The 26137-nt window shown below is 42.5% G+C and overlaps 1 protein-coding gene across 3 annotated transcripts; it reads right to left on the bottom strand.

The window, feature by feature from the left end:
- Positions 1-309: 309 nt before the first annotated feature.
- On the bottom strand, positions 310-24637 carry LOC120733964 (alkaline phosphatase-like). Of its 3 annotated transcripts, none has more exons than XM_040032509.1 (12): positions 24549-24637; positions 20833-20949; positions 20055-20180; positions 9776-9891; positions 8296-8470; positions 5047-5219; positions 4093-4227; positions 3928-4003; positions 3054-3188; positions 2692-2883; positions 2379-2495; positions 310-1541 (listed from the first exon to the last, which is right to left on the bottom strand). In XM_040032509.1, exons 2-12 carry the CDS (start codon positions 20924-20926, stop codon positions 1261-1263), a joined length of 1620 nt encoding a protein of 539 aa, XP_039888443.1. In that variant the 5' UTR covers positions 20927-20949; positions 24549-24637; the 3' UTR covers positions 310-1260. The 3 variants fall into 3 exon arrangements, with proteins under 3 accessions (XP_039888443.1, XP_039888450.1, XP_039888434.1); XM_040032516.1 differs by lacking the exon at positions 24549-24637 and adding an exon at positions 24261-24389; XM_040032500.1 differs by lacking the exon at positions 24549-24637 and having other exon boundaries at positions 20833-21030.
- Positions 24638-26137: the final 1500 nt, after the last annotated feature.

Genomic DNA, 26137 nt, shown 5'->3' with positions numbered 1-26137 from the left:
TTTGGGCTTATTGCAGAAAACAGTTTTATTAAAACAGGACGATTTTGAAAGATTCAGTGGAATACACTTTTACAATGTCAAAATTTCATTCCTTACAGGGAAATACATGTAAGTGAGCCTGATAATTGTATTATTATTTATTTTATTTTATCATTATTTCACAGACTCTGTTGGAGGGCTAAACAGGAGTTTCAGTTTCCACATTCAAAATGTTAGCATCAGTATCTAAATGTTTTCTTAAATGTTGGGGCAACAATGTAATACGCTTACTTTGGAACACAGCCAATCCAGAAAATGTAAAAACACATATGCTCTTTCTTGGCAATCTTTATTAAATGAAATGACCCATAAAGTTGGGCATTACCCAAAATATTTTCTATCAAATGGAGAACGATTTTACAAAGAAAAGCAGATGTTCTATGCCTACACATCTGTAGGAAAAGAAATAGTATGAAAATACATTTTCAACTTGCTTATAAAATACATTCGTTTACAATCCAATAGATTATGGTATCAAGTGACAGGCAATTTAACAGAGAAACATAAAAGGTTAGGAACTATTAAGGTCAAGACACATAATGAAGGGCTGATATTTTAACACTTCTTCTCAGGTCTGATAACGCTGGTACTCGCCATGACGGCTCATAATTCAGGATTACATCATAGTATTTTATTTCACCTGGACAGTGATGATCATGTTACAGCTCTGTGCCCTGCATAGGCCAATAGACAAAAAATGAGCTCAAATCTGTTTGTTTCAGTTTATGCTGTCCAAAGCTTTAGATTACACTGAATGTATTTAACTGGAGAAAAAACATAATGGGCAAAACTCACACTTAATAATGAAAAAAGTTAGTGCATGTTAGACGTCACATATGTACATATAGGCTGTAATTGCCTTTAATAAAATACAACAAGTTTTGATGACTCTGCAGTGGAAACACACAGAGGGCTGTTTACATATGAATTATGGTTAATTTGCATATGTAGCAGCTTGAGGTTCCTGCATAGCTGTTGGTATGTACCTGAATAGAGTTAGCACATGCAAGTTAAGCCTACGTTTGCATGCATGTTAGGTTAACTGTGCATGTAAATATGGACGTACAGAGAATCTTTTTTTCTCTTAAGAAATACAGTACTTTTATCCCTGGATTCTAAGTTGACAGCCTGTGCACATACAGTGCACATGCATACCCTGCGAGTGTTTAGTGCATATTGCTACATTTATACAAAGTAACACGTGTGCCGGATTGGGCGGGGTCATCTGAACAACAAGAGAACACAGAGAAGGAAAAACAAGAGGCTGGAAGGTGTGTTCACAGAACCAGAGGAGGAATGAGTGTGACGGTGAGTGTGAGGAGGACAGTCTGTGTAAGGCTCCAAACAGGTAGCGTAGGCCATGACATGTGCCACATAATTCTGCTCCTTTACACCGTGGAACAGGTGAGCCATTGGTCCTTTGGCATAGATGGCCACATCCTCCCCACCATGTGTCTCAGCATCCAGTGGCACAGCAGCCTGCTGCATGTACTCCTCATCATCTAAACAAAAAAAAATGTGTAGCCAGTCACCAAACAACCTTTCAGGCTAAGTAGATGTATTTATACAGCGTTTCCATTAATTCACCATGATGACCTTATACACTCTACCTTACTTAAAAATTCATAAACTGTCAATGGGATAAGAGACATACATTAGATTGCACTATTACCACACTTTCCTCATGTATCCTGTGGCACAACTGTGTTTTCAAATCCTCTGTAATTTATTTAATCAAACTTAATAATATAATTTTCACAAACCAGAAAGTAATCTAAATCCCTTTGATTCAGCGACTAACGTCAAGCAAAGCGTGTAAAAATACCCCCAGTGGATGTATTTGGAAAATGACTGCAGTCTTTGGTTTGCTCTGGTTAAAGGGGCCTTTTAAGCATTGTGCAAAGGTTGAACCTTTATTCTCTTTTATCTCTACATCTCACAAAAACTTTTGGGCCTCATACGCTTACATTAATCATATAGATGTTGACTTGCAGGAGATAGGTGCCAGGTGGGCTCAGTGTACACTGGTTCCCAGAACAAGTATATTAAAAAGAGAAGGCATTTTTTTTCACCTTAAGTTACACACACTTGTGCAATGACAAAAACACACAGTGTAGGAGAAGGAACATTGCTGTTAACCTTCCAAAGTACAGGAGACTTGTGCAAAGAACTAAACAGAAGACAGAACCATGAATCCGTAAATAAAATGACCATCATAATTTATCTCTGCTCCCTAGAGAAACATGCACAAGCCAACCATAACCGCATCGCTTCAAGGTGTCTGTGTACACATCAGCACAGACGAGTGCCACAGCTGAAAGATATTAATCTGTACTTACAGTAATCCACCAAAGTGATGTTCTCTCTAGTTCCATTTATATGGACGTAACCTGGCCCATTGGCATACAGGATGCTAGTGAAAGGCATTTGGTCGTCAGCTTTCTTTGGGGCTAATCCTGAATAATAAAAATAAAAAGAATGTAGGTAAGGAAGAGGCTAGTTCCAGTATTCTTCACAAGTGGTCCGTCTGCACCCTTTTTTTGTTTTACCCCTTTTCTCGCCCCTTGTATTTTTAATTTCACACATCAGAGCATGATTTTCATGCTAGTTTGAACCCACAATGCCTTCACGTGGCAGTGCTTTGACTCATACCAAAGATGGGGTTTCCTCGAGCCGTGTTGCCACCAAAGGTGAAGACATGAGAGTGGTCAGCAGTGACCACAGTCAGCGTGTCTGATTCTCTGGTGAGCTGTGCAGCACGATGAATGGCACGGTCAAACATCACAGCTTCTGTCAGTGCCAGTTTGGCAATGCCATCGTGGTGACCGTGATCGATTCTCCCTCGTAACAGATAACAGAAAAGAGATTTAGACATTTAATATTTATTTCATTGTCTTGCAACTTAAGGAATTAATTTTTAATGTAAACCTCATTACACCGGATTCACAAGCTAAATAATTAAATGAGTGTGCTTGCTGAGATTTTACATTACAAAATTGTTTTATTGCACTCATCTTCCACAAACAGGAAATATCCTTTTGGATTTTTCTTCAGTATTTGAATAGCCTTTTCTGTCATCTCCACAATGGATGGATCACGCGTGCTATTTCGGAAAACCTCAAATCTCATGTCTTTGGGCTCAAACAGACCTAGAAGCACGAACAAACAAGAAGAAAATGTTCATGTTGGACCAAAATGAATAAAAAATATGCAGCAGCACACAGCAATGTTGTGGTTAATCCAAACTGTCAGTTAGAACAAAAAAAAAACAAAAAAATGGAAACTGAAAGTCAATTTCAAAATATGTTAGAGTTGAACAGCTAAAACCTTCTGACCCCGTCTGTAGAGTTAAAATCAGCACTGCAATCTCAGATCATTAATATGAAAATCTATCTAAGAATTGGTACACTTGCTCATTTAAGTTATATATAAGGCAGTTAACAGTTTTAAAGAAATAATTGCTAGCTGCTAGTCAAGCCTTCTCTGCGATGGCTTGTTTTAAAAGTAAGAACACCTTTAAATGCAGCAGATCTAATTTTCTAAATTTATCATTCAAGTGGGTAATATGCCTAACATTGATAACAAGATGATAACACCTCTGAGCTATTGGCGGCTGCATTGCTGTCATGCACACTGTGTTGTTTTATCACTAAAGCAGTAAGAGATGATACCAGTCAACATCATAAGTATTTACATGTCTATAAAGATTAAAGTTGGGTTAAGTGGACTCCTCTTCTTTCTAAGGCATTTATAAGATTTAATAACTTAGATATATGTAAACAGGTTTATGACTAAATTTTTCCCTACCTTTCTACCAATGTTAATATATTTAATATTCTGCAGTAAGTCTGTATCTGCTCATTAGCAGACCCAATATTTGTTACCCACCCATGAGTCGGTCAGTATTTTTAACATTTATCTCATCAAACTCCTTCCTGTGCCAAACATAGCGTGATTTCTTGTTCTGAAACACAAACCAGAGGAAACGTGACTCTGTGAGCTGTTGTGGGGGAATTGAGGAAATATTTGCACAATAATTGTCAATAATCCTACTGGTTTAGCCTTCAGCCACACATCAATGAGGTTCCTCTTGTCTTTGCGGTCCCCCTTGCGGGAGCTGGAGGTAGGGTACTCTGGGTCTGGGGTGCCTTTTGGAGTCATGTACATCCTGCCTCCACCGAGAATCACCTTTAAAAAACAACAACAAGCAGAACCACAAAGATGTTTGGCTTTTCCAACTTTCCTCATATTTCTTTGTACTGACCTTAAAGTTATTGTTAATTATAATCTGACAGGATAATCGAAATAAAACGATAAAGTCATGAACTCTGGAAATCACAACGGAAAATAACTGGGAACACAGAGTGCTCATTTGTATATGGCAATTAAAGATAGGCCAACAAGATCAATTCCATTATTTATTTATTGCAATTTTATAGAAGGTGGTGCAGCAAAACAGGGTTCTAACAGGGTTTTGCCTTTGCCAAGGTGTAACTGGCTGATCGAGCTTACAATCTTTTCTTTAAAGTATTTGTGTACTGCTCTCATCAAGTAGAGTCATATGAAATTACACACACACACACACACACCCTGACCTCCACTTCTGAGTTGCCTACAGATCAAGTATGGACTGTGCCTGAACGGACATACAGAACTCAAAAGAAAAAAGTTTGGTCCTCTGTAGAGGGTTTCCCGCTGGGCGGTGCCTCACAGCCCTCTGCCTCTGGGAGTGACCCTTTTAACAAAGGAGGCAAGAGGTGGCCAGGAGGCCTGTTTAACAGGTGGGTGCAGCCTGATCTATCTAGTGAAAGTCTAGACAGACCAGGCCAGCACACCCTCTTTCAATTCTAAGATTTTAAACGTCAGGGCATAATAAAAGAATTATCTGGTCCCTACCAATTTATATAAAAGTATTTAAATAAACCCTATTATATAATAGCTGCACTGACAATTGATGTTATATCTTATTTGTTGATTGAAAAGAGCCAAACAATTTTTCTTTCTTACATCAATGTCAACATTGGTGACTAGCTGGGTGGCAATGTCGACGCAACCATGTTCGCGAGCACTGGAAGGCAGATCTGCATCACTGTACCAGCTGCGGCTGACAGAGTGGGCGTAGGCGGCTGCTGGGGAAGCATGCTGGACACGGGTGGTGGTCACTATTCCTACTGATTTACCTGAAAAACAATAGAAAACTGCAAATGAAAAATGGATAGAATACAGCCAGCGTGGAGGAGTTCACACTACCGGTCAAAGGTTTTAAAACACCCTAATTCTTCCAGTTATTGCTGTTTAAGTTGTTCAAGTCCAATGAATAATTTGAAATGGTACAAAGGTAAGTAGTGAATTGCCAGATGTAAAAAAAGAAAAGAAAAGAAAAAAAGGTAAGATTACCCAAAACCAAAAGTAATGTACTTTTCAGAATTATACAAAATGTTTTGTTTTCATGGAACACAAAATGGGTTAACAATTTAAAGCTGTTCGGCAGCAGTGGAGGTTGATGAAGCCTTAGAAGCTGGTGCTACTAAGTCCTACAGGTGTTCCAACTTTTCTGGATTACTTACAACCCCATCTGTCTGCATAAAAGCAGTGTTGGAACACACTGTGGTACCATACCCTCATGAGCATCAGTTGAACAGTATTGTACTACAGAAAGTAAAGTGTTGCTACAAAATGACAAGAAATAGGCTATTAATAATGGAAGAGAGACAGACCATCACAACACTTCAAAATGTAGGTCTTTCCCACAGAGAAAATGCAAAAAAAGGTCAATGTGTCAATGAGTACAGTTTCCTTCACCATCACAAGGCACTCAGAAACTGGGGCACACTCTGTCAGGTAGAGATCTGGCAGACCCAAAGCAGCAACTGAATCAGAGGACACGTTTCTGAGAGTTAACAGGTTGCATGATAGGCAGCTCACAGGACAACAGCTTCAAGCACAGCTTAATAGTGGTTGCAGTAAGCAAGTCTCAGTTTAACTGTGAAGAGAAGACTTCGAGCTGCAGGTTTGACAGATGGGTCTCAGCAAGAAAGTCTAACATATAAAATGAAATCACCTCTTTCAAATAAATTATCTTGTGTTCTGACACCATTTCTCAACCCCTGAGCCCCTCACACAGTCTGTGTACCAATTTTTATTTTGGTATTAAAGCATAAAGATGATTATTTTTATGATACAAATTATATTTTTTGTGTACTTTGTACCAAATAGTTTTGGAATCTGTTAGAACTGGGTTTGTGTCTTCTTCTGTGCCAGAGAACTCCAATTCTAAGAACTATCTGTTTTATTGGTGACAATGGTGAGATGATTTTGATAGAGGGAGGTGAGATTTGGAGTTTTCGAGCAGTTACGCTCATAGAATTTGTTGTAGTTACTGCTATCAACACTACATTTGTAACAGTACAACACAGTACAATACATTATCTCTGTGGACAGGTTTGATAGTTCCATGTTTGTTTATTTATTGATAATTATAGAAGAACAATTTTAAAAAATTGCCTTAAAAGAACAATCCACTTAATGAACACCTTATCATGGTGGGGTGGTTTTGGTGCCCTCTCAAGCAGTTATGTTATTGGAGGCAATTTGCCCCCAGCAGGGTCTCCCAAGGCAATTTAGTTCTAGTTGAGCAGCTAGACCAGGGGTCAGCAACCTTTAGCACCCAAAGAGCCATTTGGACGCGATTTCCACGCAAAAGAAAACACCGGGAGCCGCAAATACTTTTTGACATCTAAAATGAAGATAACACTGTATAGATGTATATATACATATTTTTTACCTTTATGCTTTGTGTGAACAACTAAGGTGTGTTGCTTAAATCCATGAAGTGCTACAGAGAAAATTACATTTTATTTATGTAATTAACACATTTTAAACTCTTAAAGAAATATAACAAAAGGAAAGACACCCAGCTGAACTAAAATGATCCATGTAGCAAACAAAAACTGTTGTGAGCCACCACCTTTATATCACCTTTGGGCTTTTGGAGCCTTGACCTGATTTTTAAAAAAAAATAATTGGAAAAAAAGCACTATGCTGCTGAAAAATGAAAAATAGGCGGACGCACCTGAGCGGCACCAGCAATCACGCCTCGCCACCTTAACGTCTGTGCTATCTATGCTGTTGTGTTGGTATGTGTCGGGTTGTGAGCTTTAACACTGGCTGTATGTGTACGGCAACCGTGTGTGAAAAGTGGTCAATAAAGAGATGCTGAAAAGCATGTTCATGGAAACATCGTCAGGTCTGCCGTGGTATGTTTACAATGGGACTTCTGCTCCTGAACCTCTGCGCACAGCGTCTGCAAATCGGGGCTGTACGAAGTGACTTTCATCTTTACGCAGGACTGTAAGCTTTCATCTATGAGGCGTGAGCGGTGTTTGTTTTTAATATAGTTCACGGTGGAGAAGAGCTGCTGACATAATGTAGATCCGAAGATCCATAATTGGCTTACCTGGGGTTGAAAGTCTCGATAAATGCACGGCGTTTCGGCGGGTACACCGGCTTCCACAAGTGTGACGCTTATTTTGAGCGATCAAAAACTAATAGAATATAATTTTATATTTATATTTCAATATCACAATAATCTTCCAATTTAGAACAACAAGTTAAAAAAGAACTAACATAAATAAAATACACTTCAGCTAATTACTTAAAAAAATAATTAATTTTCCCAAACCACACGGAGCCGCACTAAAAGGACTAAAGAGCCGCATGCGGCTCTGGAGCCGCAGGTTGCCGACCCCTGAGCTAGACTATGTGTAGACCTCTATGAAGAAAACATTAGTGGTCTGTGTTACCTCAGCCATATTTGGTTTACCAGGGGCCTTACCCTGCAGCCAAGGGTGCATTAAACGATTTGGTATATCGACACATGATGCAAATAAACATATATGTGACAAAAAATATAGCAAACTCAATCTAATGTTGTGACACGATGGAAACAACAATGCAAATTCACTTGAAACATGCACATGCCTTGACAGACAACCCTGCACAAATTGCATGTCATAAAGTGACCACAGGCACAAAGGTCAAGGCAGATCAGCGTGGGTGGTTCTCCTAACTGTATATATATTTTTTGAACGTTGAACCGTAATTGGCAAGCAACACTGAAGTAGCTTGTCAGATTATTGCTTTATTCCACATATTTTATTTTAAAGCATTACATATCTTAAGATAAGAAAACAAACTGGTTGACCTGTCCTTTACACAGCAAACTCACTACTTGACCAAGCAATCAACTGTCTTTACCTTGTGCTTTAGCGCGCCGCAGAACTGAGTAGACCTCATTACCAAAGGTGGTGTTACACTCGTAGGCCACCGCTTTAGCGCTGAGTCCTACTGTCTTTGCATTGGCCTTCACACCGCAGTGGTAGGCTGTAGCAGTGCTGGCACTGTCTGCTACCTGCTTGTCCACACTGTAGGTCTACAGAGTAGAAACAAAAACAGCATTAAAACAGGATAGCATCAAACACAGATGGACCATGTCATTATTTTTAAAAGTGAAATCTGCACATGCACATTTGGGGAGCTGAGATATTTTATGCATTCACTGCATATTGAAAGTAGCATTTTTGCTTTTCCCCTGAGAAAAATTGCTTGAATGTGCTTCATGTTCTAATGTGTTAAGTTGAAATGACTGTCACTTAAGTTGCAAAAGTTTCTGGGGATGATCTAAAAGATGGAGCCAGCTAGAATGTGTTATATCAGATATGTTCTCTTTTTGATTATAGGTTGGGATATCAGAGGCACCAAAGACACTAAACACTGATTCCTTCTTTCAACCACACAGTGATTTAGGGATTATGTTCAATCCAGGATGATGAGTTTAAATCTGTGTTCACATTTTCTACCACAGTGTCAGCATTTTCACTTCAGCTGTTGATTGCATTAGGATTTCTTTTTTCACATGAGAGTTTGAGTGGCATGTGTCGTGTTAAGGGAACGAAGCATGTGAATAAAAAGACACGTTCAAGCCCCTGATCAGCCTTCCTTATAAAGGGGTATTCACCTGCAGTGCATCTGTCTTTGTCTCTATGATAGTTCTACTTCATGTCTCTCTGTACTGATTTACCAGGCGACTGTATTTCTACCATAAACACCCACTCAAACACGCATGCACATTTTACAAGAATGTGAGTGAGAGTGGGGAAAAACTCAAAGGCCACAGAGAAAAGGTACGTTTCTGTGAGCTGTTGCTAACCTGTAATGTGTTTTGAAATTTGTGTGAAAATTCCCCCCTGCTTTGTCACTTTCTTCACCAGGAGGAACACCTTTTTTAGGATAATGTAACAGTAAAATGCAATAATTTTCAAACACAGTAAGAAATGTTTTACTGCAGGTTTGAAAATACAGAGCTATTTACTGGTTAATATGTATTCCAACCTTCCAAGGAATTACATAAAAGCATTTTTCCTAGCAACCAACTGACCAACTCTAGAGAAAAAAAGTTTAAAAAAAAAGAGCATTAGATGTAATGTGAGTGGATACAGTTCAGTACAGGCCACAGAAGAACAAGAGCACACATTGGAAAAGTTACTCTACTTCTCATGAGTGGAGAAAGCAACTTAGAAGAACTATTAATAAAATACAAAATGTAAAATACATTTGAAGTGCAGCTGAGGTTATAGGATGACACTTTACTGGCTATTTTGAATTTCTTTCTACACATGAATAATTAATTGATGAATAATAACTGATGACCTGCAGGTCAGCAGTGCTGTTTTGTCACCTTAGAGAGGGCCACGTATGGAAAGGTGTCCATGGCTAGTATCGTCTCTTCTCCAGATCCACCATCCATCTGACCTCGCAGGATTCGAGCTGCTGACACTGTGGACACGCCCATTCCTGCGAGACAGTGATTGATGACCAAAGGTCACTGACGTGGTCAGTCTACATTATACACATTCACTGGACATTTTATAAGGTTGATAGTAAGGGGGCTCGATTCCCCCTGTTATTTCTTGAGAAATGCCTTAATTGTTCATAGCACACATTCAAAAGGTGATGGATACATTTATACATTTCAATGAGACTTTGATTCTTAGTCACCAATGTTTAAATAAGAAAATGCCGAGAGGAGACTAAGAAAGAGTTTTGCATGCAACACAAGAAAACTCTAAAGCAGTGATACCTGTTCCTCATATGTGTACTTATTCTTTGTTGTGGTACTTTACTGTTCTAATGAAAAAGAGCTCAAAAGAGCTCATTTTAAGATACATTTTTTGCCATCCTGTATCTCATTTGGCATATTCTCTTAATATCTTAGAGCTTTTTCCAGGGGTAAGAATGTTTATGTTAGATTATGTTTGAAATCAGGTTGTAATCTTAAAGTCAATCTTATAGCTTTGGTTTTAGAGTAATGTACAACAATTGTAATGTCATTTAAACTTCCAAACTGCCCTTTTATACACAAAAGCACTAAGGGTTACAGTGAAATTTAAGTTTTCCTTTTGTTTCATTGCACACTAACCATGAAAAGGACCCCTTAGTAAGCAGAGGTTTCAGTTCATTTTTATCTATACGTCACCAAATTACAACAACAATCATTTGGAAGTGAGAATGTAAAGTCACAAAAATGGTATTACAGGGAGTGCAGAATTATTAGGCAAATGAGTATTTTGTCCACATCATCCTCTTCATGCATGTTGTCTTACTCCAAGCTGTATAGGCTCGAAAGCCTACTACCAATTAAGCATATTAGGTGATGTGCATCTCTGTAATGAGAAGGGGTGTGGTCTAATGACATCAACACCCTATATCAGGTGTGCATAATTATTAGGCAACGTCCTTTCCTTTGGCAAAATGGGTCAAAAGAAGGACTTGACAGGCTCAGAAAAGTCAAAAATAGTGAGATATCTTGCAGAGGGATGCAGCAGTCTCAAAATTGCAAAGCTTCTGAAGCGTGATCATCGAACAATCAAGCGTTTCATTCAAAATAGTCAACAGGGTCGCAAGAAGCGTGTGGAAAAACCAAGGCGCCAAATAACTGCCCATGAACTGAGAAAAGTCAAGCGTGCAGCTGCCAAGATGCCACTTGCCACCAGTTTGGCCATATTTCAGAGCTGCAACATCACTGGAGTGCCCAAAAGCACAAGGTGTGCAATACTCAGAGACATGGCCAAGGTAAGAAAGGCTGAAAGACGACCACCACTGAACACGACACACAAGCTGGAACGTCAAGACTGGGCCAAGAAATATCTCAAGACTGATTTTTCTAAGGTTTTATGGACTGATGAAATGAGAGTGAGTCTTGATGGGCCAGATGGATGGGCCCGTGGCTGGATTGGTAAAGGGCAGAGAGCTCCAGTCCGACTCAGACGCCAGCAAGGTGGAGGTGGAGTACTGGTTTGGGCTGGTATCATCAAAGATGAGCTTGTGGGGCCTTTTCGGGTTGAGGATGGAGTCAAGCTCAACTCCCAGTCCTACTGCCAGTTTCTGGAAGACACCTTCTTCAAGCAGTGGTACAGGAAGAAGTCTGCATCCTTCAAGAAAAACATGATTTTCATGCAGGACAATGCTCCATCACACGCGTCCAAGTACTCCACAGCGTGGCTGGCAAGAAAGGGTATAAAAGAAGAAAAACTAATGACATGGCCACCTTGTTCACCTGATCTGAACCCCATTGAGAACCTGTGGTCCATCATCAAATGTGAGATTTACAAGGAGGGAAAACAGTACACCTCTCTGAACAGTGTCTGGGAGGCTGTGGTTGCTGCTGCACGCAATGTTGATGGTGAACAGATCAAAACACTGACAGAATCCATGGATGGCAGGCTTTTGAGTGTCCTTGCAAAGAAAGGTGGCTATATTGGTCGCTGATTTGTTTTTGTTTTGTTTTTGAATGTCAGAAATGTATATTTGTGAATGTGGAGATGTTATATTGGTTTCACTGGTAAAAATAAATAATTGAAATGGGTATATATTTGTTTTTTGTTAAGTTGCCTAATAATTATGCACAGTAATAGTCACCTGCACACACAGATATCCCCCTAAAATAGCTAAAACTAAAAACAAACTAAAAAATGCTTCCAAAAACATTCAGCTTTGATATTAATGAGTTTTTTGGGTTCATTGAGAACATGGTTGTTGTTCAATAATAAAATTATTCCTCAAAAATGCAACTTGCCTAATAATTCTGCACTCCCTGTATAGAAAGTAATGTTGCAGTTTAGAATAAATCAAATGACTCAATTAACATTTTTGGTTCCCTTTCAGTCGATTCACTCGGTACAACACATAAGTATGGGATATCACGCCCTCGCGTGTCCTGGCTGAAGAAACCTTTATTCACGCCCTTAAGGCAGATGACGTGTGATGACACGGACGGCCCTGCCTGCACATATAGCCGCTGTCATCACAGTCATCCCTCAGTTCTTACGCTCTTCACCTCGCTGAGAACACCTCTGCTGCTGGTAGTTAGCTCCGTTGTCTGCCGACTTGAACTTAGCTTAACTGCCCCTGTTGGTGTTAGCCTCCACCGAACAGTTGGTGTGTAGGCTGCCCGCGGAGCGCTAATTTCAAGTTTTTTCCCGTACAGCGTTTTGCTTTGCGTTTTGGAATGGACTCCAAACCGAAGCGAGCAAAGCAGAAATCTTCTGTTCGCCCCTGTCCTCAGGGATGCGGTTTCTCTTTGCACGACAGCGACCAGCACGATGCCTGCCCTGTCTGCCTGGGGCCCGAAGCCTGTGCGTTTTGTTGCCAGCTCCGGCACTCGACCCTGGAAAGACGGGTGACGTTTGTGGAAAAAGTGCTGGGACGCTTGGCTGTCGCACGGCATGACCCTCTCCTTTCAGAGTCTGGAGCCCCGGCTTCATCCGAGTCTGAAGACGAGGATTTTCCGGTCGATGTCCCCGCAATTAGCTGGGCTGACCGCATGGAATATGTTGACGGGTTAGCCGATGACGAGCCGAAACCATGCAGGAGCGCTGACGGGCTTCAGCCTGGGTTGAAGCCCGCCAGCGCTCCCTAGGAAGACGATGACGTACTGGACATCGGCCTGGACATCCATGGTTTGTCGGAGGATGAGCAGGAGAGCTCATTGTCGGCCCAATGTGCCGCCGCTGCTGCGCCGTTTGGCCACGATGACACCTCTCTTTTTTTCCCTGTTTTGCCGTGCTGCTGAGAAGCTGCAGGTGGACTGGCCCTCTCCTCCTGCCTTCCCATGTTCCCAGACTTTCTCTGCGAGCTAACAGCATGGGACAAACCTCTGTCTACCCGCGTACAAGGAATTGGACGGCGCCGAGGGGGCTGGCTTAGCTAACCCATCCCCTATGGAGCCGTCTCTGGCTGCTTATCCCATAACCATGGTGTCGGCGGCCCCGCAACTCTGCCGTCCAAGTACGGCAGATTCTCTACTTCGCAGCTGGATTTATTGAGCTCAGGCCGGCACTGCTCATGCCATGAGCTCCGTCACCATGCTCCAGACGTACCAGGCAATGTGCCTGGCGGTGCTCGGATCGCTGGTTCCTGATGACAGCCCGCTGGCACCTCTTCTTAACGAGGTCAGAGTCGCCACAGATTACATCCTCCGTGCGTCTCGCTGTGCAGCGCTCTCCCTGGGCAGAGGAATGGCTTTGACAGTAGTGGCGCAGAGGCACCTGTGGCTGACCCTCTCTGACGTCCCGAATAGGGACAGAGCTATATATTTGGACGCACCAGTGTCTGCGGCTGGGTTATTCAGACATTCACTTGAAGCCATTCAGGCTAGATTCGATCTGAGGAAGAAGCAGACGGAAGCTCTGCGCGACATCATCCCCAGACGTCAGCCCAAGCCCAAGCCCGCAGCTAGCTCTCACAGGCCCACCGCTCCTCTGACGACTAGCAAGAGACTGGCACCACTGCTGAAGTGAGTGTGCTGCCAGCGAGAGCACATCCTCTGGCCCGAGCTCCACGCCAGTCGGCCTGGAGCAAAGGCCCACCCTCGGGCCCCCGGCGGGACCCGACGCCTCAGCCTCAGCCCTCCTAGCTGTGGTTTCAAGTGGAGAAGGGGTCCAGCAGGGGTCCAGCAGCAGGGAGACGCTGTTTTTACCCCTCTGTTGCTGCACAAGAGGTGCCGCTTAAGTTCTGTTCAGGTTGTCAGCCCCAGAAGGCGCTGCACTTTCCTAACACTGTCTCCCAAGCACAAAACCCCTGCACACAAAATGCCTCAGGTCACTCCCTGTTCAGGTGTGTTAAATGTTCAGGTGACCACATCGAGAAAAGGTGCCTCCAACAAAATGTATGAATGTACATGTTTCCATGTTACAATCAATAAAGAGTGTTGTTTATTCTCAAACAATCACAAATGCTCAGCCTGCAGGCAGAATGAGCCAGGTCAGGCAGGTGATGCAGTCCCCTGCAGACAAACTGGGGGGCGACAACGCCCTGCCGACGGTGCTGCAGGTCAGCCGGCTGGCTGCTCACTTCCCTCAGTGGCGCACTTGCGCCCCCTCTCCGTGGGTGCTGCGAACCATTGCCATGGGTTACCGGGTCAAGCCGCCTCGTTTCCAAAGAGTCGTAAACACGACTGTCAACACCGAGGCGGCCATGATACTCAGAGAGGAAATAAAGGCGCTATTGCAGAAAAGAGCAATACGAGTGGTCCCTGCTTCGGAGACAGACAAAGGTTGGTACAGCCATTATTTTGTTGTTCCAAAAAAAGAAGGAGGGCTTTGTTCCATCCTCGACCTGCGAGTCTTGAACACGTATCTACGAACGTACAGGTTCAAGATGTTAACACTCAGACAGCTATTGAATGCAGTCGGCCCGGGAGATTGGTTTGCAACAATCGATCTAATAGATGCTTATTTTCATGTGGCTATACACCCGAAACACAGGCAGTTTCTGAGGTTTGTATTTGAGGGCGTAGCCTATGAATACTTAGTGCTGCCGTTCGGGCTGTCGCTCGCTCCTCGCACCTTTACAAAATGTGCCAAGGCAGCGCTAGCGCCCCTCAGAGAGAGAGGCATCCGCATCTTAGCCTACCTAGACGACTGGGCTCTCGTAGCTTGCTCCAGAGAGCAGGCAGAGACACAACTGTCGCTGGTTCTGTCACACATTCAGACACTGGGGTTCTCTGTGAACTTTCAAAAGAGCTCGCTAATCCCCAGTCAGCAGATTACTTTTCTCGGTTTGAAAATATGCTCGCTTTCCAGCCGCGCATATTTGTCGGAGCACAGAGTGGCCGCGTGTCATCGCTGCCTCGCTCAGTTTCAGCTGGGATGCAGACTGCGTTTCTAGACGATATTAAGCTTGTTGGGCATGATGGCATCTATGATCGCCGTGGTGCCACTTGGACTGTTAAAAATGAGAGCGTTTCAACGCTGGACTCTCTCTCACCGTTTGTGTGCATCGCGTCAGCTCCGGAGGAGGCTGCCGGTAACCGCGTCTTGCATGCTAGCTCTCCGTCCTTGGCGGGAGCCCAGGCTGCTGCATCAGGGCTCTCGGATTGGGAGGGTGTTGTTTCGCAAGGTGGTGTCCACAGATGCTTCCCTAAGAGGGTGGGGAGCGCTTTGCGAGGGTGCATTAGTGAGAGGGATCTGGTCCGCAGCCCAGCGCGAGCTACACATCAACCGCTTAGAGCTGTTAGCAGTGTTCTTAGCTCTAAAGCATTTCCGTCCAGTCCTGGAGGGCCAGCATGTCTTAGTCAGGACGGACAATTCAACAGTGGTGTCTTACATAAACAGGCAGGGAGGAACACAAATAGATCTTTTTGCTTCCAGGGTAAATACTCACTGCCCCCTGTTCTTCTCCATAATCGACCACGATGCACCCTTGGGCATGGACGCATGCCCAAGGGTGCATCGTTCTAGAGCGAGTGCGTCGGTATTCCCTCTCTCTGATTCTAGTGGCCCCTTGGTGGCCCACAAGGTCGTGGTATGCAGAGATAATCAGCCTGCTAGCAGCGAGTCCTTGGCCCCTTCGGTGGCTCATGCTGTCCTTTCTGCTGGGTCTACCACTCACTAAGGATGTGGTGGTCCGATTCCGGTTCGGTGGCCGCTCTGCGGGGCGTGTATATATGTCCCATACTTATGTGTTGTACTGAGTGAATCGACTGAAAGGGAATGAATAGTTATGTCTATAACTTCTGTTCCCTGAAGGAGAGGAACGAGGTACAACACAAGGTGCCCCACTGAGCAGTTTGGCTCGGTGAAGAGCGGCTATGGAACTGAGGGATGACTGTGATGACAGGGGCTATATGTGCAGGCGGGGCCGTGCGCGTGTCATCACACGTCATCTGCCTTAAGGGCGTGAATAAAGGTTTCTTCAGCCAGGACACGCGAGGGCGTGATATCCCATACTTATGTGTTGTACCTCGTTCCTCTCCTTCAGGGAACAGAAGTTATAGACATAACTATTTGTTTTATTTACTATTTTACCTTCTTTTATCAGTCCTCTTACATCTATGTCAAAGTGTGTACAGGCTGTATTGAGGACACTTCCTTGACTGTTAAGCTCATCCTTTAAACATATAATATCTGTGTGAATTACTTACTTAAATAAGCAAGGAGTTTATGAGTTTTCTCAAAGAAAAGAAAAAAAACTCACAATATGTGAAGTTCCAGCTCAGTTTACCCAAATGCGTACTTTCTCTTTGTCACAGTGCTTTTACAACATTCACAGTAGCTCAGGTAAAATACAATCATCACACAGACAGGAACAGTACTTTAACATTTCAAGTTCCTTCTGTGATGCATTTACTTCTCACACCTTAAACTAGATGTTAGAGTTGTCACAGTTAACATATCTCATGTTACCATGTTGTATTTCTAAAACCCAGCCTCAGTGTATGTCCTGTAGACTCTCAAATGGAAACACCAATATCTAGATCTAGATCTAGATATTCATAAATTTCACCAGACCAGCTTTAATCCTAAGCTTTTGTTGTTTTTATGTGTTACATAAAAAAACGTTAACATTTTATATTTTCAAATGAAAACACAGTGACATGTTTTGATAGAAGAAACAGTCTGTCTTCTAGTTCTCAGAGGTTACCGTTAGTTTTTCAAACACATTCGTTTTCATATCTGTCTACGTGGCTTTTATGGATAAAGTGATTTTTAATAGTACAAGCATGTTTAACTTTTTGTTGCTCTCCAGTATAAATGCAGGAACTTGTAGGCTTTATTTAAACTGTCACAATTTACCAAGCAATGTCAAAAACAGGGTTGACCCATGACGCATGCATATCTGAACACTCCTGGAGAAGCCCGAAGCATTGTACCTCCTTAACTAAACAATCAATTTGTTGCCTGTTTTTGCTATGGTGCCTACAAGTTTTCCTTTGCTGCCGTAAGCCCTTTACCATTGTATTTAAAAACCCTACTGTGGTGCATTTAAGTTTCCCTTAAAAGTCACACTCATAAAATTAAGAACAGGCTTAGGGCAAAGCAGGGCAGGAGAGATGTGTAAAGAAAACTCAGCTCACCGACCACCCAGAAATGCGACTTGATGGGTATGATTTAAAGCAGATATTGTTTGTCTTTAACACAAAAAACATTCTCACATCTTTGTGCCTTTAATCAGCTTCTCTTACCAAAACTGATTTAATCCCTCACCAGTCATAAAAGTAACAATTAATGGCAGAACAATTTCCAGCCAAATCTAATGCAGATGGAAATTATTCTCAAATGTCAATAGCTGTCTGTAGATGTTGCAGTGTCAGACTACAGCGCTAAAGAAGGACACTTTGTTATCTCAAGAGTGGATCTTTAAGGTGGCGCCCCCACTGCGAAGTTATCTTAGAGTATCAACTAATGTAGCAGCGTAGCTAAAAGACAACTGCTAACAACAAACAATGCACTCTAAAAGAAACAAATGGCTCTGTAAGAGCTGTGCGAAAGAAAAAAATGCACACTTTTGTTTGTGTTTTACATTTTTATCCGATTTATTTCTTTTTCTTTAGATGAAACTACATTAATCTCAGATGAAGCAGTGCTATGCTGCTATGTCAATAATGGGAATTCCATTTGAAGTTGGAAAGTGGAATTTCCAAGTTCCCAGTCACAATCTTCGACTGGAATGCTTCCTCAAATCAGAATTTCAACTGAGAAAGTCAGGACGGCACGACTAACCCTGATTTAACGATCCAAGATGGCGGATGTGCATGGGAACATTAGTAAAACTGTAAAACTTGTGACCTGTAGGATCACTGCTGTGTATTTGTAACTCACTACATAAACCTCATGCATACACGAATGTGCTGGGGCAGTGTGTTTCAGGGCAAAAAACAAGTATACACAGTAAACAAATCTTGTGTTTACACACAGTAAACAAATCTTGTGTTTACAAACAGTAAACAAATCCTGTTTTTCCTCGCTTTTCCGAAATGACTACTGGAACGCAGCTCCCAGCTCTGACATCTGTCTTCAGAGGTAAATGCAGTACAGTATAAGCCTCTTACACAGTTTTGTATCATTGTATCTGGGTTCTGGTACTTAAACTGTGTGACAACAGTGGCAAGAAAATATCCCCACACCATTATTCCATCACCAGTGTCCTGAACTGTTGATACAAAGCAGAATGGATACATGCTTTCATGTTGTTTATGCCAAATTCTGACCTATCGTCTGAATGTTGCAGCAGAAATCGAAAATCATCAGACCAGGCAGCACATTTCCAACCTTGGGTTGTCAAAAATAGCATGTAAAGACTGTAGCCTCAGTTTCCAGCTGGCAGCTGACTAGAGTGGCACCTGGTGACACCGTGGCTGAGTGGGTCACACACCAGATACATGAATGGCTCTACCTTGCTAAGGAACAAAGCAAATACTTATTTTCCTTGATTTTGTGACTTTCTAACTGGAACATCTCAACTCAGGAGTGGGAGTCACTCTAAGCCCACCATCAAACGTCCAAGGTAAATGGAACACAGAATAATCCAAATAAATAAATGTCTGAATCATTGTTTCTGGGTTTGAATACTCTAACTGTGTGACAATGCTGCCATTATAAGGTCAAGATAGAAATTATAACATTGCTAATTGTTGCACTATTAAAAAAAAACAAAAAAAACAACAACAACAGCATCGCTGATGTCTGACTGCCAATTGCATCCTATCCGTGAAAAGGCAAAGGTGTTAAACTGTGACACATGTGTGCCTGGTCACAGTGGACTGGAAAGAATTTTTTTTCTGCCAAACCAACTACCAGCTGTTCTCAGGATGTGGATCTCAGTGATTTTGTTCTTTTCCTTAAAATAAAATCGGAGTTATGGACACAATGGAAGATTCATAAAAATACAGTTTTAAAAGTGGCCCAGTACTTTAAATGAGATAATGAGACAAAAGATTTTCATTGCCTCCTGTACACTGATCACACATCAACATTAAAACCACTAACAGGTCATCCACACCCCCCACCTGCAGTTCGTCGGTCTTTGACCAACGTGACCAGCCCAACAATCTAACAACCATTGACATCAGAAAGAAAAAGTTCAGGAACAGCTCGTGGAGCACAGCAAAGAGCCAAAGGCTTCCAACCTCCCGTGATCCAAAACTTGATGGAGCATCTCTGGGGCAGACCGGAGCAAGCCTGATTATCAGAAGCCTCACCTTTCAACCCACAGGAATGAAAGGATCTGCTGCCAACACCTCACTGCAAGACAACACAGCCTCTGACCTGTCAGCGCAGGTAGTGTTAAAAAATGAAAATCGGCCATTTAAAGTTTAAATGTCTATCACAATGCTACACCAACATATGTCTGTACAAGTATTTTTTTCCACCTATTCTATATTTCGCCCATAAAGTTCCAAAGCACTGCGGTCAAGCTTAATTTTCCCAAATATTTGAACCATATTTGTTGGTAATTGCTGAATGATATTTGATCCTTCTGTTTAGTCTTGGCAAAAAAAACACAAGAACCCCAAAACCTCACATTGCTTGCCCACTTTGAAAACAGTTTTATAATTATTTAGAAATACTGTTACATCATCCACTTTGCTATGTTTGTCAGTGAAGGTGAAAGTAATGCATTTTCTACTGAATCTTTAGCCACAGCTGTGGCTAAAGATTGATTTCTCAGGAGCTTACCGTCACCCAGGAACAGGATGATGTTCTTGGCCTGGTGCTCCCGAGGACGTAATCTGAGCGCAGCATCCAGTGTCGCCCTTGCTTGTGCATCCCAATATGCCGGCTCTTTCTCAATCTCATATAGGGCTGCTCCATAGAAACATGCATGGAGAAAGAATGAATGAGATGTAGGTGCAGCCTTGGATATGAGTAGATCTCAGAGATTTACAGGTAAACAAGCAGGCATGCGTGTGGGGCTGACTGTTTAGGGTTTGTGCGTGGGGGGGGTTCCATGTGCAGAACTTCATAAGAATTCATGTGTGTGCGTGAGCACACATTTTTCTCTCTTTAAGGTTAATGCCCTGACATATGCACATGTACTTTACCTTGATTCAGACAAGAAAAACAGGTTTCTTAAAAGGTGTCAAAGTGATAAAAAACAGCCTTGAAGGCACTTTGATATCTATCCATTCATGCTCACGGAGAAGCTCTAGGGGGAAAACAAAGCTAAAAAAGAAAATTCCTTTTGCCACACACCAAAACAAGGAAAGACAAACAGTCCATCCCAAAGTTTACATAAACAAGTAGACACAGACAAAAATATACTGACACCAGCTTATGTTCATCTTCAGCCACTGGCACCCACACACCTGCATTTTCAAAAGCAGTCTGTCTTTACTCACATACCCAGTCCCAGTTTGAGGTTACCTGCTCGAGTCTGTGTGTCCATTTTCCTCCCCACAAAGTGCTACTAATATCCCAACCTCAGGCAGCAATAATAACTCTGACGTCTCCTCACCTTGGCTGTCCATAGCGGCCCGGCTGACAGCCATCAGGATGGGGCCCAGCAGGATAACCAGGAGACTGGGGACCCTGTTATGTGGTGTCAGCATCTCTGTTCCACACGACCTGGAAGCTGGAGAAATTGACACAGCCGGCTTTCAGTGCAGACGTAAAGGCAGAGGAGGCACAGACAGAGAGTGTGGCTGCCGAGACCTCCGGCCCTGCCTTTATAAAGCCCCGCTGGGTGTGTGTAGTAAGGAAGGGCCCAAGCCAGCTCATAGGCTTAGAGCCACAAAAGAGGGAAGAGTGAGTGTGAGAGAAGGAGGAAGAGCAAGGGAGAGGGACAGAAAAAGAGGACCACACAGGAGCTGCACAGCATCATAGAATAATTCTTGAAAATGCACAAACCCCATTTTATTTTATTTTTTATTTTTATGATTTTAAATGTTACACCTTTTTTCCCCCTCCCTTCTGCAGTACCTTTCCCTGACTCCCCTGTTTTATGTGTGATTGTGATAGAGATCTCAATTATTCTTTGATGTGGTATGTGCCTTCTGGATCTTTTTAAGCTGCAGTCCCTTTAACAGAAAGAAACCCCCCCCCCCAAAAAAAAAAACTATCAATTTATGCTGGGATCCATCATTTTACTAATCATTACTGTGTCCCTTTCAATTTCGTCCCCCCACCAATCTCTTGGACAAACACTCAAAAAAGAATGAAAGGGAACAAAGTCCAGCTTAGTCTTGAGAACATCATAATTGAGTCTTGATGTCTTCTGTTTTTTATGTCAGGAAAACGGTCACATTTCCATTTCCCTCCCCTGAATTTTTGCATTTAAAAGACCCCAATATTTTCCCTCTCTGGCTAAGTCAACTTGGCCCGTTTTTCTGCGGCAAATGAAGCAGGGTTAGCATTTTTCTTCTGTGAGGTAGTGGAGTCCGCCTGCAGAATGAAAATGTCTCCTCTCTTCTATGCAAACATAACAGTTAATGTGTGAAATGAGGTGAGCTGGGCCAACTTTGTTCCGCACGGCCAGAAGCATCAAATTCCCGGTGAACAGCTCCCGCCTTCTTGAACGCAGTGTTGTTACAATTCTTCTAGAAGATCACTGCTTTCTGCCAACCGCTCATGCGTTGCCAACATTGGTTTGCAGTTAGTCACATGTGCTTAATCAAGACTGCAATAAAATCATAAAAGCAATCTGGGTAGAGAGGCCTCACATGATGTAGCCCACACCACATGAACTGGAAATACCAGTGGCATGTGCAAGAGCAGGAAAACTTGTGTGAGCATGTCTGAGTATTCATTTGTTATGGGTTTGCCCCAGAGAGAAAGTCTAGCTGGGAAAGTCAAATTAGTGTAAACACCTGGTAGCTGCTTAGGACTCAGCATGGATCATCCATGTATCAAGTGGTGCTTTAGCCTCTTTGGGAAACAGAGAAAAGCACAACAAAACAACTCACTTCTGCAAGAGAATAATTTCTTTGACATGCAACATTGTGATCCGTCTTATTTCAGTGTTGCATGGAGTATATCTGGACTATCCGCTACCTTTAAGGGTAGGAAGTTTGACATGTTTCATTTAACCCAAGTAAAATAGTCACAGGAACTTAACTTGGCTTCTGCTGAAGAGTGAGTGTACACGTATGTGATATTTATAGTATAGCAGATGGTGACTTGTGCACACATTGAGATCATGTATCAGCGGAAACTGTGCTGCAGGGTGGCCTTCCTCCATTGCGTGGTCTGTTTAAACAGACCTTCTATCCTTTCTCTACAAGGAAAACAAATCTCCGCAAATCTAAAAAGAATCCATCTTCTGAATAATAATTTCTGTTTGTCGCTGAAACAGTAGTATTGTTTATTTTGAATTTATATCAACTATGAAGAGCTAACATATCTTTCTAATGGTGAATGTATCTTCATTTAGAATTTCATGTAACACTAGTTTTTTTTAAATGTATAGAAAACCTGCAGTTTCATGCATACCTCTTCACACACACAGCTCTTTAATTCCAGCATCTGGATCCCGGGTCAGATTCCCCTGAAACGTCCCTTTCCTCTGCTTTGAATATGCTGGGGTCTTTTAATGTATAGATTGCGTAAATTACAGTGATTACCTAGACTCTGCCATTCAAGGAAAGGGGGGGGGGGGGGGGGGGTTCAGGTTGTTGAGGCAAGGATGTAAGTGTGGGTGGTGCCAGACCACCAGACCGCAGTTTTAAAAGAAAGAGCCCAATCGTTCCCCCTGACTTTTAAAAGACAGTGTTTAAAAGACCATTTTCAAGATGACACAGTGATAGAGGAAAAACAGCCTGGGCCAAGGATATTGATGGTGAAAGCTGCAGATGCTTGAGAGGACATCTTTAAAAACAAGACATTTAATAGGAAAAGATGGAAAGGACAGACTGGCTGCCAGATCAGAACTTAAAGAGGACAAAAACAGAGACAGCACTGCTGGAACAATTAAACTAAATCTGCAATGATGCTTGTGATCTATTTTGGCCGTGTCGCAAATATGACCCCCCCCCCCCCCCCCCTTTTCTTTCTTTCTTTACTCTGAGCACATACTCATAGAGTGACATCCATGAAACAGATGAAGAAGAGATCTGGATCAATTTAAGAAGGGAACATAAATGATGTAGGCCATATTTATGAGCAGGGCTGGTGACTGAGATCCTATCTCAGAATAGTTGGAAGGCTGGCCATAAAATGTTTTATTGCTGGCATGCAACTGAATTGGAAATGGGGAGTGGAGGGAGCAATGAGAGGTGAAGTCCCCCGAGACCCGGGTCCAGGCTTAAAACGGCCACTCGCATCAGCTATGGCAAGAGGGTGCTACTTCAACAAGAAACACTCTGACAGCTTTGAGAAGTAGCTCCACTTAGGCTCATAAAAGGAATATGGTGCTTATCATAATGTAGAGTGTGTGCATGTGTGTGTTTGTTCATATGCTGAATGAGTAAATTAAAGAGGCTGCTTTAGCAAGAAGGAGTGAACATCTGAAACATGCGAGTACGAGAGACTGAAAAAAAAGTGTATGTTTGCATGTGCGTGCAACTCTGTGATGTCAGACCAAAGAAGTCATAACATAGAAAAACAGTTAATTACTTTAAACCTATTCCCAGGTGTATAGCACCACTTTAACTGCATGCACTGAAAACTGTATTGCACGATGTCATAGAAATAATGCTTTCATGGGCGCTTGGTGACCACATCAAAAATGTCCTAATGATCGTTGGTTTGCTAACCTTTGCTCTGCTTCTGGCTCCCTTAGCAACATCGCAAACAGACACACACACACACACACATACACACACACAAAACCGACTTACCTGTGCAGCAACATCTATGGAGAAGAAGTATGATTAGAAACAGTATCATTTTGACTCAAAGCCTCAAAAGCGTCTTCAACACCCCCACTCCCCAGTTTTCTCCACTTACTTCTTCTTGCTGATCCACTTCCTCGACCTTTGCCTCTTTCACTTTCTCTAAACACCAGGTGATTACAGTCTGCCTCTTATACTGCCTTCTGTAACAGTGGCTGATTAACTTTCTTTCTCACTGCCGGCATATCCAAAGACATAATAAATAACCGATGCGAAAATGAAAAGCTATTTCTCTTCCAGCACTACCATGTTGCTGCCTTGGCCTGAATCTTTTGTATGAGGCAGATGCGGAGTGGGATAAGGAAACACACTGGTTTGGACAAACACACATAAATGCACTCACCTTCTTACCAGTTTACATCAGAAACATCCATCAAATCAGAGAGCCGGGCCTGTTTTCCCTCCCTGCGCTGCCCATCTTTTCTGTCAACAATGGACTGAATCAAAGTCTTTTTCTCTCTTTGTGTCCTCTGTGGACACATGACTGTCAGCAGCTTACATAGTTTCAGGCTTTGTAGTTGGCTGTGAGGAAGAGCCTGAGTTGGTTTCAAAGGAGTCAAACTGGGACAAAGAGTTTAAAGAATAGACTCGATTAAACAAGTGTGAAGATGCTGTATGTTGCAAAGACACGAATATGTGCTAATGAGAGGTATATTTGATTGAAAACAGCCAGTATCGGGGAGCGCAGACAGCGTGGAAACCCAGAGAGAAACATTTGTATTCAGGATTGTTGAGCAGGTCTGAGAGGAGAGAAGAGGAGTTCTAATCAACACGACTGTGGTGTAGGCTACCTGCCTCACATTCCTTGCCTCCCACTCAACTAAGCACTCTGCTTACCCTAGATACACTCCACATCAAAGAGCCCTCATTACAGAAGCGATCACACTTGCAGGGAAAGAGTCAGGGTGCGAGAGCAAGAGAGCACAGAGGGAGGGAGGGGAGGGAGGACAGGAGGGCCAAGGAAGAGCAACAACGCTCAGAAGAAGCAGAAGTATCATACAAAATAAAAAAATCAATTCCAGCTGCGTTTTTCTTCAGCTGGCAAGACCTTGGAAAAACACAACAAACAGCTGCTGAGAACAATGTGCAAAAAAAAACAAAACAGCTTGAAAAATCTTATTCAAGCATAAAAGAAAGTATGTGAAGGCCAAGAAGATTAATTTTAATAAATCCAGAGTCCAGTCAGTGCAGTCAAATAGCATAAATTCAAAGTCAAGCTCCAGCTCCTCTTGGCTTTTGTTTTTCCTTTTGAAAGTGGTCCAGAGAGAGTTCCCCTTTCCCCCCACGGCCACCCAGGCATGATGCTTGTACTTGTGGGAGAACATTGTGTCAGTCGGTTAGGTCAGGCGACTCCACGACTGGCGCTTGAGGTCAGACGTAGGTTTATTTTTCTAGGCAGGCCCCTGCCAAAAAACATCCTCTGCAGTATCCTCAATATTCTCCAGGTGCTCACCAGACAGGGAATGTAAGCAGCACCGGAGGCGACTGCTTCTTTCGTTCAGCTTGTAAAGAGCCTTTTATTTCTGTTTTACAAATTGACCATTTCGGTTGCAAGCTCACGCGGGGATTAGCAACACAGAAATTTGTCGCTGACATTTCTTTTCGGGGCTCACTCGACCACCCAGGGGACTTCATGCACTGATACATTTAAAACCCTTTAAAGCAACTCCTCAGAGTTTCAACCTCTGTCATTTATTTGACCTATGGAAGCAATTCAAGAAGTGTAAACTTTCACTCAGAATAAAATATTGCAGAGGCTACACAAAAATTCAAAAAATATAAAAAAAAACGTATCATTCTGTCTGATCCTTTTAGCACCACTAACATGCTAAAGTCTGCAGTTATTATACAGAAAACAGCTGCTGTTATGTATTGTAGATAGAAAGGGAATAAGCATCTTGCTAAAGCACTCTTCACAACCCTCACTCAGCC

This window comes from Simochromis diagramma, unplaced genomic scaffold, assembly GCF_900408965.1.
Source record: "Simochromis diagramma unplaced genomic scaffold, fSimDia1.1 OVJJ01000334.1, whole genome shotgun sequence".
Taxonomy (NCBI): Eukaryota; Metazoa; Chordata; class Actinopteri; order Cichliformes; family Cichlidae; genus Simochromis; species Simochromis diagramma.
This window is presented reverse-complemented; position numbering and strand designations above follow the sequence as displayed.